Genomic DNA, 11,939 nt, shown 5'->3' with positions numbered 1-11,939 from the left:
CAATACAAAAATATGTATGAATTTTGTTTACAATAAACTTGATAGGGGCAGGGAAATTTTAGGCAAAATAATTTGCAGGGGCATGCCTATATTATTTTAAAATTTTCGAACGAAAAAACGGAAACACTTCTAACCGAAACATTCGGGGCGGGTGCACCCCGCGGTCCCTTAAAAGCTACGCCACTGGAAACAGTTTAGAAAGAGATAATGGACGGAAGTCTTGTGATTTTAGTGCGAGTGAAAAGGGGAAGTTGGAAATAGTTTTGGGTGATCGGAAAAGGCGAAACAGAGAGTGTGAGTAGTGAAAATGATAAAGCTCAGTTAAAATAGATGGGGCTGGTACTGTGAGACCGGCAAGAAATCTGGGATCTCTCGGTGTGTTGTCGTTGTCGCTGCTAAAGTACTGGAGAGAGTGAAGGAAATTATGACTAGTGAGGAAGAGTGAAGGACCAGTCAAAAGCTCTTTATGACCAACCAATAATATAACTTTTTTACTACATAAAAGACAAATGAATTCTTCCACACATATCTATTATTTTGGTTTTTATTTTCTTTTTTTATTGATTAGCAACTAACAAATATACCATAGATAATAGAGTTCTACTTGCTATAAGAAACCACTCTTTAGTGGGAGGACATAAACGATAACAAATTGGTCTACTGACACAAACACAATCACAATTTAGCAACATGTAAATTGGTCGCCGATATTAACAAAACCAATGTTTCATTTGTTTTAGTCGCACCAATAACCCATTAAGTCAAAAACCAATAATTATGTTAGGAGATGTCTTATCTTTGTATAATACCAAAGAAGCATTAAAGAGGAAGTGATACGTGGACGTGTGCTTTCGGAATATCAACCAATGTGGTAACAAATGAACTTGGAGAATGTGTTAATTATAAGGGTATTATTATATTTTACGAAATAATTAAGTTCTACTTAAAAGTGAGCCTTAATCTAAGGTATATTGAAATCACTACATTTTGATTAATTTTCACTATTGAAATCCAAGATGAATTGGATCAAAGTTTAATATCTTTACAAATGGTTATTAAGTAGTCAACATGGAGAGTTATGCAAAAAGTTTAATATGACCGATGTGTTCGAGTATAAAATGAGGGGGGTGTTAAAATGTCATGTTTAAATATAAAGAGTAAATTACAAAAATCGTCCTTTATGTATGTATGTTATTACAAAGTGTGTCATTTGTCTTTAATAAGTACATAAAACATACTTAATGTTTAGAAACCCTAACATGTTATATCCTTTGCCCCAAGCTCTGATTATTTTTTCAGTTAACTCATGTCACGTGGGACCCACGTGAAGGCATTAACGTCATTTAACCTACCCACTTGTATTCCTTTTATTAGGCTCTAGGGTGTGGAGGGCATGGTTTGGATCAACAATCGCCATGTAGGACCATTAATGAATTGCTACACAACCCCCTTGACTCATTAATCATGGTTGGCATGGATTAAAACATGACAATCATGGGCCTTCTTTCCTTTTTTAATATTTTATTTTGCTTTTTCACAAAAATAAATTAAAATAGAAGAATAGTGGTTTGGGTCATGACCACACCCTTAGGGTAATGATTTTGGATGATAGATTAGAAGCGGATGACATGGCGCTGATGTAGAGGGTCATGGTGACATTGTGACAATGAGGGTCATGTCCACACCCTATAGACTTAAAATCCTAATCCTCCGATTCAACATACCAAATTCAACATGCGTCTACAAAACATTGAATTGATGCTAACTACTATACAAACTGATAATCAAATCAACATACACCATGATAAACACTGTTATTTGAATTCTAGTTACTAAATTCAATTGTTAGTTTACAAAGCATAGAACTTAAGTATAAAATTTCAAATAAACTGAACTCGTATGATAACTTGTGGAAACAAAATTTAACAAGTCATATAAGAAGCTTCTAACATCTGGTCAAATGTATATCTATATGCCTGCAAAACATCGAATTGATGCTAAAAGCTACATACAGATAATCAAATCAAATTACACAATGATGAACATTGTGATTCGAATTCAAGTCGTTAAAATCAGTTGTTTAGTCACAAAATACAGAATTCAAACATAACATATCATATAAATTAAACTAATATGATAACTTGTGGAAACAAACATGAACAAGTCAAATAAGAAGCTTCTAACATCATGTCAAACATAAATTTTACCTCTGCAAAACATCAATTCAAACGATATATTGAATTACAAACACTCATCTTGTTATACATTTTTTGTCGTGTTTGTTCCCCCTCCACTACACTGCACCCTCCTACTGTACCCACTCATGCACCTGCAAAGCCTTCCTACCATAACTCTCCTACGCCTCCCTAGCCTTAAGACCCTAATTACACCTCTCTTATACCATGGTTTAATTAAAACTTGCATCACAAGTCAATTCCATCCGTCACTGCACCCTCCTACTATACCCACTCATGCACATGCGAAGCCTTCCTACTATAACTCTCCCACGCGTCCCTAGCCTTAAGACCCTAATTACACCTCTCTTATACCATGGTTTAATTAAAACTTGCATCACAAGTCAATTCCATCCGTCTCTGGATTGTGTTTCTGAAATTGTTGATTTATGAATAGGAGCAGGTTGAGCTAAGGTGAAGAAAGAGTTGCTCTGTATGGGTTTTCAACATTTAGGTGGGTTGTGAAGAGTTTAGAGAGAGAGAGAGAGAGAGAGAGAGAGAGAGTTACAAAATACTCCATGGATATATATTATTTTCAAAATAGTCTCTAAAGAATGAAATGATAATATGCCTTCATGTGCAAGGCATGTGATCTGATTTAACATTAAAATTTAACTGGGTTAGTGTCAAAGGACAAAACTCATCAATTTAAACACAAAGGATACCGTCTAAAATTTGGTATATAAATAAAGGAAAACACTTGTAACTCACTCAAAAATTAATAAATTCACTTAAAATAAATGGATTGTAACTTATCGGTACGGTTCGGGTTTTTTCGGTTATTGAAAATGGTTATCCAAAAACTGAACCGAAATATTCGGTTATTAAAAATCCGAAAACCGGAATGTCGGTTTTACATTTCGGTTCGATTTTCTGCTCAACCCTAAAGTTTAGAGAAGAATCTCCTAGGATAATTCTAGATTTTTGTATATTGAAACTATATAGTTTTAAACCTTGTTTATTAGGATTATTAGACTTACATTTTGCTCACTACATTAATTAATTGTGTGTTACTTTTTTAATTGTTAATCCAGGATGGAAAAGAAGGATAATGTTGGTGACATTGCGGCTAAAGATGATGATTATAAGTTTGATTGGCGTGATGCAGGGGCAATCGCTGCTGTCAAAAAACAAAAAGGCGGTAAGGTGACTTAAATTGCATTTCACTAAATGAGAACGGCTTACGCAACCATAGTAAATGTTGCATTAGGACCTTTAGGTAGTGTTCGTGGATTGTAATCGGAATTTGCGCGTGAATTGAAATTTGATTTTGAATTTAGGAGTGTTTGTTTCACATAATGGAATGGAATTTAGATGAAATTGAAATGTAGATTCTCTTCTTTATATACAATTCCAATTCATTTTGTTGTTGAAACCAATAAAATAATAAACAAAATCAACATTCCAATCCGTGAAATGAAAACTATTCGTTTGATTTAGGGAATGAGGCAAATGCAACCATGGTAAATGTTGCATTAGACCTTTATGGTCCGTTCGGTTTGTGGAATTTGTATCAAAGGAATTCAAATTGGGATTTGAAAAGAATTCAATATAGTTTGCAACTTTATATAAAACAAAGTTGCATTAGAGTCGAATTCAACTAATTTGAAAAATGTTGTTTTAAAGAAAGTTGGATCAGTCATATTTTCGAGCAGTGTCAATATAACTAAGTTTTAATTTACCATTTATTACAATACTACCATAAACTACTAATATTTAGTTAGGGAAATTGGACACGTTTTCAAAGCGATATTTAATCGACTGTGACAAAACAAATAATTGATACGGTCCTTTTAGATTCATTAAAAAGAATGGAGGTGGTATCTACAGAGATAGTGATTACAAGATTATTGGTGGTGAGGGCAAATGTGACAATGTTAGTATTTTAAATTCATCAAACTTATCTACTTACATTTAAATTATTTAGATTTATAAAATTCTCTCAACTATATTAAAATTTTGTCATGTAGCATAAAGTTGTGGCTACAACTAATGGGTATAAGGTGGTTGAAGAGAGACACAATGGAAAGGTCCTGAAAAAGGTTGTTAGACAGCAATCATTGATATTAGACTTTAAAGAGGTAAAAACAAAAATAAAGTTATCTTAATTTTACAAATCTTGTTTTTATTTTATGAAATAACATACTTGTTTATTCTTTCAACATGAGTATGATCCCTAATTCAATGTTACTAATGTTACTATCCCGAATAGTTTGCCAACTAGCAATTTTCTTCATGTTGTAGTCATAATTGGATATGGCCGTGAAAATGGCCGGGGTTATTGGATATGTAGGAACTCATTTGTGAAGATTGGGGTGAAAACGGAAAATTCCGTAACGAGAGAACGTTCATGGTCATCCAGATGCATTCAATGAGTAGGAACATATCCAATAATCCCGGCTGTTTTCACAGTCATATCCAATTATGAGTAGCATGAAGAAAATTGCTACTCGGCAACCTATTCGTGATAGTGACACTAGTAAGATTGAATTTGGGATCATACTCGTGTATTCCGTGTTGAAAAAATAAACAAGTATGTTATTTCATAAAATAAAAATAAAAACAAGATTTGTAAAATTAAGATAACTTTTCTTTTGTTTTTACCTCTTTATAGTCCACAAGATGTCTAATATCAATGATAGGTGACAGGTTGTATGTAACAAACTTCTTCAGGACCTTTCCAATGGAGTAAATTGCCATTTTAGTCCCTGAGTTTTGTCCAAATTTGTCATTTTAGTCCAAATAGTTTTTTTCGCCTCTGGGTCCCTGAGTTTTTCATTTTTTTGCCATTTTGATCTCATTGCCTAACTTAGTTTAAAAACCTGGTTATAACCAAGGGTATTTTTGGTATTAACAGAAAAGGTTTCTGAATTGCCATTTTCATCCAAAACCCTTTTACATTTATTTTCTGAACTATTTATAATATATCTACACACATTTATATATTATATTATATATATATATATATATATATACATACACACATTTACACATGCTTATAACCACACTCACCACCACAACCATAAACACTTGCCACCACCGCCACACCCCCCATCTGCCACAAAACCACCATCACCACCATTGCGAGATCTGAAACCCCATCCAACCTTAGCAATATCCGGCACGCCACAGCAGCCATGACCAACAGCCCATCTCTCATTGTCTGCAAATCACCACAACCACCACACCATTACCACCCCACCCCATCCATTATCACTCGAGTCAACTGTCAAATACAGAATAAAGAGTCAAAGACAACCATTCAATTCAAACCTTAGCTCCTTTCTTACTCGGATCTTGTATCTCCGCCACGAACTTTCCCTATGGCTGCTGTCGTACTCCTCTGTAATGCTTCCGGTCAACAAATTCAGCTTTCTCACTCACCGATAGCTGAAACGGATTAAACGATATAGTTATAGACGCCTTTTTGTTGCTGAAATCGTTGTTTTCCGGTGAAATCGGTTGAATTATCGGTTCTGATTCAGGTTCAGGTTCCGGTTCGGTTACAAATTCGCCTTATTAGGTTTTTAATTGAGATAATAGTGATTGTCGGCTAGATCTGGTGGAGTCAGTGGCTTTTGATTTGGAGAAGGGTGGGGATAATGGTGGTGGAGAGGAATCCGGGGGATGTGGTGGTAGCAGGTGGTGGTCGGTGGGTAGCAGTGGTGCTAGCGATGGTTGGTGGAGGTGATGCAGTGGTGGCGATGTTGGTTTATGGCAGCGATGGTTTTTGTGTGTGTATAAGTAATTAGATCTGGCAATGGTGGTGATGGTGGTTCTGTATATACGTATATATTATTATAATTGATTAAAAGATTTTTTATATATTAATAGTTTGTTTTATTTTTTAAAAATTTAAGTTTTAATATATATATATATATATATATATATATATTATACATATAGGGGACCGCTAAAATGAGAACCACCCCCAGTTGTAAGAACTGAGAGAACCACTTTCTAGCCTTTAGATCAAGGAGATGGATGGATGAGATTTAAAGTAACTAAAATTAATATTAAATAGATTTTGTCTTATTATGTCTTTAATATTATAATCCAAAAGGGTAGTATAGTAAAATTACACTATTTTGTCTTTATATATATATTAGTATTTAATTGCCTTTTTGTCTTATTCATTAATTACTTTATATTAAAAAAACAGAATTTTATGTTAAACAATAATTTAAATTCAGATTTGTATAATAATTTTTTTTAAAAGAATTTTTTATTAAAATCTTTCTTTGAATTAAGATTTTTTTAACAACCCGAATTTTTTTGCGCGCCGGTTTTTTGGCGTCCCATTTTACCGTTTTTGCTTAAAACTTTTTACGTTTTTGCGAAAAAACCTTTTTTACATTTTTACGTAAAACCCCTTACGTATTACGCACCGGTAACGGTTAACGGTTTTTACGTTAACGGTTTTTACGTTAACGGTCTTTTACGTTAACGTTTTTACGTTAACGTTTTTTTCGTTTTAATAAAAAAAAATTTACGTTTTACGTAGAACTTTTTACTTTTTACGTTTTACGGAAAACGTCACGTAAAACGTAAAACGTTTTACGTAAAACGTAAAACGTTTTACGTTTTACGTTTTTTTACGTTACATGTTTTTTACGTTAACGGTTTTTTTACGTTAACGGTTTTTTTTACGTTAACGGTTTTTACGTTAATGGTTTTTTACGTTAACGTTTTTACGTTAACGTTTTTTTCGTTTTAGTAAAAAAAAAAATTACGTTTTACGTAGAACTTTTTACTTTTTACGTTCTACGTAAAACGTAAAACGTTTTACGTTTTACGTTTTGCGTTTTACGTAAGACTTTTTACGATTTACGTAAAACTTTACGATTTACGTTTTTACGTTTTACGTCAAAAAAGTTTTACGGGTTATTTTACGTTAATGGTTTTTTTACGTTAACGGTGACGTTAACGGTTTTTTACGTTAACGTTTTTACGTTAACGTTTTTTTCGTTTTAGTAAAAAAAAATTTACGTTTTATGTAGAACTTTTTACTTTTTACGTAAAACGTAAAACGTTTTACGTTTTACGTAAAACGTAAGACTTTTTACGATTTACGTAAAACGTTTTACGTAAAACTTTTTACGCTTCACGTTTTTACGTTTTACGTTAAAAAAGTTTACGGTTCATTTTTTTTTACAAATTTTTTTTTTTACGCAAAAACGAATGCACCCAGAAACCGTAAACTCGGGAGGTGTCTCAGATATATTGTTATCATCATCGACGCCTCAAAAATAAAAAATAAAAACTCAACAAACATAAAAAACAAAGGGTATCTCGAAAAAAAACGGGGTTTGGCTCAGATTATTCGATAATCAAGAGGCTGCAAAAGTGGGGTTGCAGGATCAAAAACCCTACCCTCCGCCGTCCTTGCCGCGCCTTCGTCAGTTTTTTTTTTTTCATCATCACAGCCGATTCAAATAAGGCACCATATTCAAACGATTTGAACATTCAATATCAAACCCACATATCAACAGTTGATTCCATATCAATATCAAACCCACATATCCAAAGTAAAACAGATCAAACACACATCGAAAAACAGATCAAACCCACATATCCAAAAGTAAAACAGATCAAACACACATCAAAAGCACCAACAAAAATAGAATCAACATATCAACAGTTGATTCCATATCAATATCAAACCCACATATCCAAAGTAAAACAGATCAAACACACATCGAAACAGATCAAACCCACATATCCAAAAATTCCACAAAATAGAACAAACCCACATATAAGATCAAACCCACGTATCAAAAATCAAAGTTCATCAAAAAATCAATGGATGAAACCCACATATCAATAATCAACAGATCAAACCCAATTTATTTGAGATACCCATGAAGAAAATCAACAGATCAAACCCGGTATGCTTGAACATGCTAAAGAAGGTTCTTGTGTCACAAGCCCTACCGGAGGAACACCACCGTCCAAATCCTCCAACCGCCGCCGATGTGAGCTGCCGCGCCGCCGCTAAAACGACGCCGGTCTGTCGGCCCACTCCCTTGTGTTCCTCTCTCTCCTTCTGTCTCTCTCTCTCTTCGTTCCTACTCTGGTCCGCCGGTCCGCCGTTCCCACTCTCGACGCTCACCGCCGTTCCCACTCCCCGTCGCTCACCACCACCACCCAGACGATGGTGGTGGTGGTCCGTTCATCCATTGAAAGAGGGGGGTGACCGGAATACCAGCTCCGACAGTCGGCCGGTGTGGCTGTCAGACAGAGGACGAGAGAGATGAGACCATGAATTGAGGAATGAAGAGTTTGATGTTTCTGTTTGTGTTTATTTTTGGAGAACATGAGATATGAATTTGGAGAGCTTGAGATATTAAAGAAGATGATATAGATCTGAGAGTTATAGAGGAGAGAGGAGAGAGGGTTTACAAAATGTCAGTGAGTTTAAATGAAGAGAGAGATGAATGATTTGATATTTAGGGTAAAAGACCAAAATACCCCTTTTGTTGGCTGAATATGATTGGTGGAGAGTGGTTCTCGCAGTTCTTACAACTGGGGGTGGTTCTCATTTTAGCGGTCCCCTATACATATAAAGGGGTAAACATGTTTTTGGATGAAAATGGCAAGTACCAAACTATTTAGTGTAAGTTAACTGAGTTTTTTTGACGGAGTTAGGGTATGTGATCAAAATGGCAACAAAGTGGAAAAGTCAGGGACCCAGAGGCGAGAAAAAACTATTTGGACTAAAATGACAAATTTGAACAAAACTCAGGGACTAAAATGGCAATTTACTCTTTCCATTGTGTATCTCTTCAACCACCTTATACCCATCAATTGTAGCCATAACTTCATGCTACATGACAAAATTTAATATAGTTAAGAAAATTTTATAAATCTAAATGATTGAAATATAAGTACAGAAGTTTGATGAATTTAAAATACTGACTTTGTCACATTCACATTTACCCTCACCACCAATAATCTTGTAATCACTATCTCTGTAGACACCACCTCCATTCTTTTTAATGAATCTAAAAGATTTCAGTATACTTCCTAGTATACTTCCTGGACCGTATTCATTATTTATTTTGTCACAATCGATTAAATATTCCTCTGAGAAAACGTGTCCAATTCCCGGTGACACGTTTTAACTAAATATTAGTAGTTTACAGTAGTATTGTAATAAATGATAACTTAAAACCTAGTTATATTGACACTACTCGAAAATGACTGGTCCAACTTTTTTGAAAAGAACATTTTTCAAATTAGTTGAATTTGACTCTAATGTAACTTTGTTGTATATAAAATTGCAAACTATATTGAATTCCTTTCAAATCCCAATTTTGATTCCAATTCGAATTCCTTTAATACAAATTCCACAGACCGAACGGACCTTAAAGGTTTAATGCAACATTTACTACGGTTGCATTTGCCTCATTCCACAAACCAAACGAATAGTGTTCGTTTCACGGAATGGAATTGGAATGTCGATTTTGTTTCTTATTTTATTGGTTTCAACAACAAAAATGAATTGGAATTGTACAACCACATAAGTAAGAGAATCTATATTTCAATTTCATTCCATTGTGTGAAACAAACACTCCCAGATTCAAAAACAAATTTCAACTCCCGCGCAAATTCCATTCTATTACAATCCACGAAACAAACACTACCTAAAGGTCTAATGCAACATTTACTACGGTCGCATTAGCCGTTCTCATTTAGTGAAATGCAATTTAACTCGACTTACCACCTTCTTGTTTTTTGACAGCAGCGATTGCTCCTGCATCACGCCACTCAAACTTATAATCATCATCTTTAGCCGCAATGTCACCAAAATTATCCTTCTTTTCATCCTGAATATACAATTAAAAAGCATCACACAATTAATTAATGTATTGAGCAACATGTAAGTTGGTCTAATCCTAATAAACAAGGTTTAAAAGTATATAGTTTCAATATACAAAAATCTAGAATTATCCTAGGAGATTCTTCTCTAAACTTTAGGGTTGAGCAGAAAACCGAAATAATCGAATTGTAACCAAAATAACCAAACCAAAACATAAAACTGACGGTCCGGTTTTCGGATTTTTAATAACCGAATATTTCAATTCGGTTTTTGGATAACCACGAAAAAACCCAAACCGTACCGATAAGTTACAATCCATATATTTTTATGTTTAAGTTTAAATTGTTTAAGTGTTTAACCCAATGCTAGTAGAATTTATTAATTTTATTCTTGGATGTTAAGTGTTTATAATAAAAACGATACATGTTTATTTATAATTGAAATGATTTATCTATCACCTACAATAAATAACAAAATTTAATATAAAATTAAATGATCTTCAAATTATTAGGAAAGAAAATGTGTTAATGAAAACATTGGAGAAACATAAAAAATCGATTTGAAGGTTAGGTTTATGTAAATAATATTAATTAAAGAGGTTAAGTATAATAACTTAAATGTAAATATATAAGAAAGATTCTTATATTTTAAATTATACTTTTTATTTTTTGAATCTTACATAATTTTGTTCCAAAAACTGACATAAACGAAAAACCAAACCAAACCGAACGTTTTAAAAAACAATAACTATCAGTCATGAAGGGGAAACCATGATCATTTTCACTACAAACCACCACATTCACATAAGATATTGCCACAATAGTTTTAAGGATGTATGCTTTAACACCCCTGATTTGGTTATATTTATTTATCGTAATTCAGTTGTAACTTGGCTAATAGATACGGCCACAAGTAGGAAAAACAAAGTTTTAGCAATGTCTAATTTAACTATTATTATTGACAAAGATACATTTGTAATCAAAGATATGATTTGGCTTGAATGGGAAAAATTACTTACAGCCTCTTCTTTGGTGTTTAACAGAAACCTCGAGCTTGTACTCAACCTCCGCCACCCTCTTGCCCTTGTCCTCGTCCTCGAGGACCTGACCCTGGACCTCGTCCTCTTCCTCATCCTCGTGCTCGTCACTGGCAACTAAATAGCCACCACCAAAAGTGCATCCGAGGTACTCTGTAAGGAACTGACGAAGAGTCATGTCCGAAAATTGGGTCAGACCCTTCCAATGTGGTGCTAGGTTTGGATTTGCAAGATGAGCCTCTATATTACAAAGATTTTCTTTAAAGGCACTGAATCTAATCGCCTCCTCATCTGGAGTTTTGTATTCTTTGTTGTACTCTTTCATCCAGTCCTCAAAACGTTTCCTGTCAGCATCCTCGGTTGCAGCCATTGCTCCAAATTGCCCCTCCTGTCTGGAGAATCAAAGGAGGAAATAGATATATGTTTATTTATAACACACAGTCTTCAAAACCATACATACAGATCAAACCCTAATAACTAGTACTTTCGAGAGGTGAATAAAACTTGTTGATTTAATCAGCTATACCAAATCGAAACAAAACTCAAAGCACATGTAACCTGATAATCCGTCCAAACCCTAATCGGTTACATCAATAAACCATACCTTAATTCGTCTGAACGAACGAGATCAGGTTTGATTTTGTGTAGCTCACCCATACATATTATCGGGTCCTTTTTTTAAAACATAATATGCATAATCTTAGTTAGTTTCACATTGATGTCATCATAACGGAAACCCTAACTTCGGAATTTACAGCATAATAAATCGAGAAAATAAAGATTACGAACTCGAAAAGCACATAATGCAGATCGGAGAACGGAACGACCGGTATTAGCAGGATTTGGG

At 34.2% G+C, this 11,939-nt stretch overlaps 1 protein-coding gene across 1 annotated transcript; it reads right to left on the bottom strand.

The window, feature by feature from the left end:
- Window positions 1-9,757: 9,757 nt before the first annotated feature.
- LOC110879993 (probable cysteine protease RDL3) lies at window positions 9,758-11,939 on the bottom strand. The gene is made up of 3 exons (XM_022128546.2): window positions 11,697-11,939; window positions 11,075-11,484; window positions 9,758-10,063 (listed from the first exon to the last, which is right to left on the bottom strand). Coding segments are annotated over exons 1-3 (465 nt in total). The 5' UTR covers window positions 11,750-11,939; the 3' UTR covers window positions 9,758-10,061.

Source organism: Helianthus annuus, chromosome 9 (assembly GCF_002127325.2).
Source record: "Helianthus annuus cultivar XRQ/B chromosome 9, HanXRQr2.0-SUNRISE, whole genome shotgun sequence".
Taxonomy (NCBI): domain Eukaryota; kingdom Viridiplantae; phylum Streptophyta; class Magnoliopsida; order Asterales; family Asteraceae; genus Helianthus; species Helianthus annuus.
Note: the sequence above shows the minus strand (reverse complement) of the source record. Positions and strands in the feature narration are given on the sequence as shown.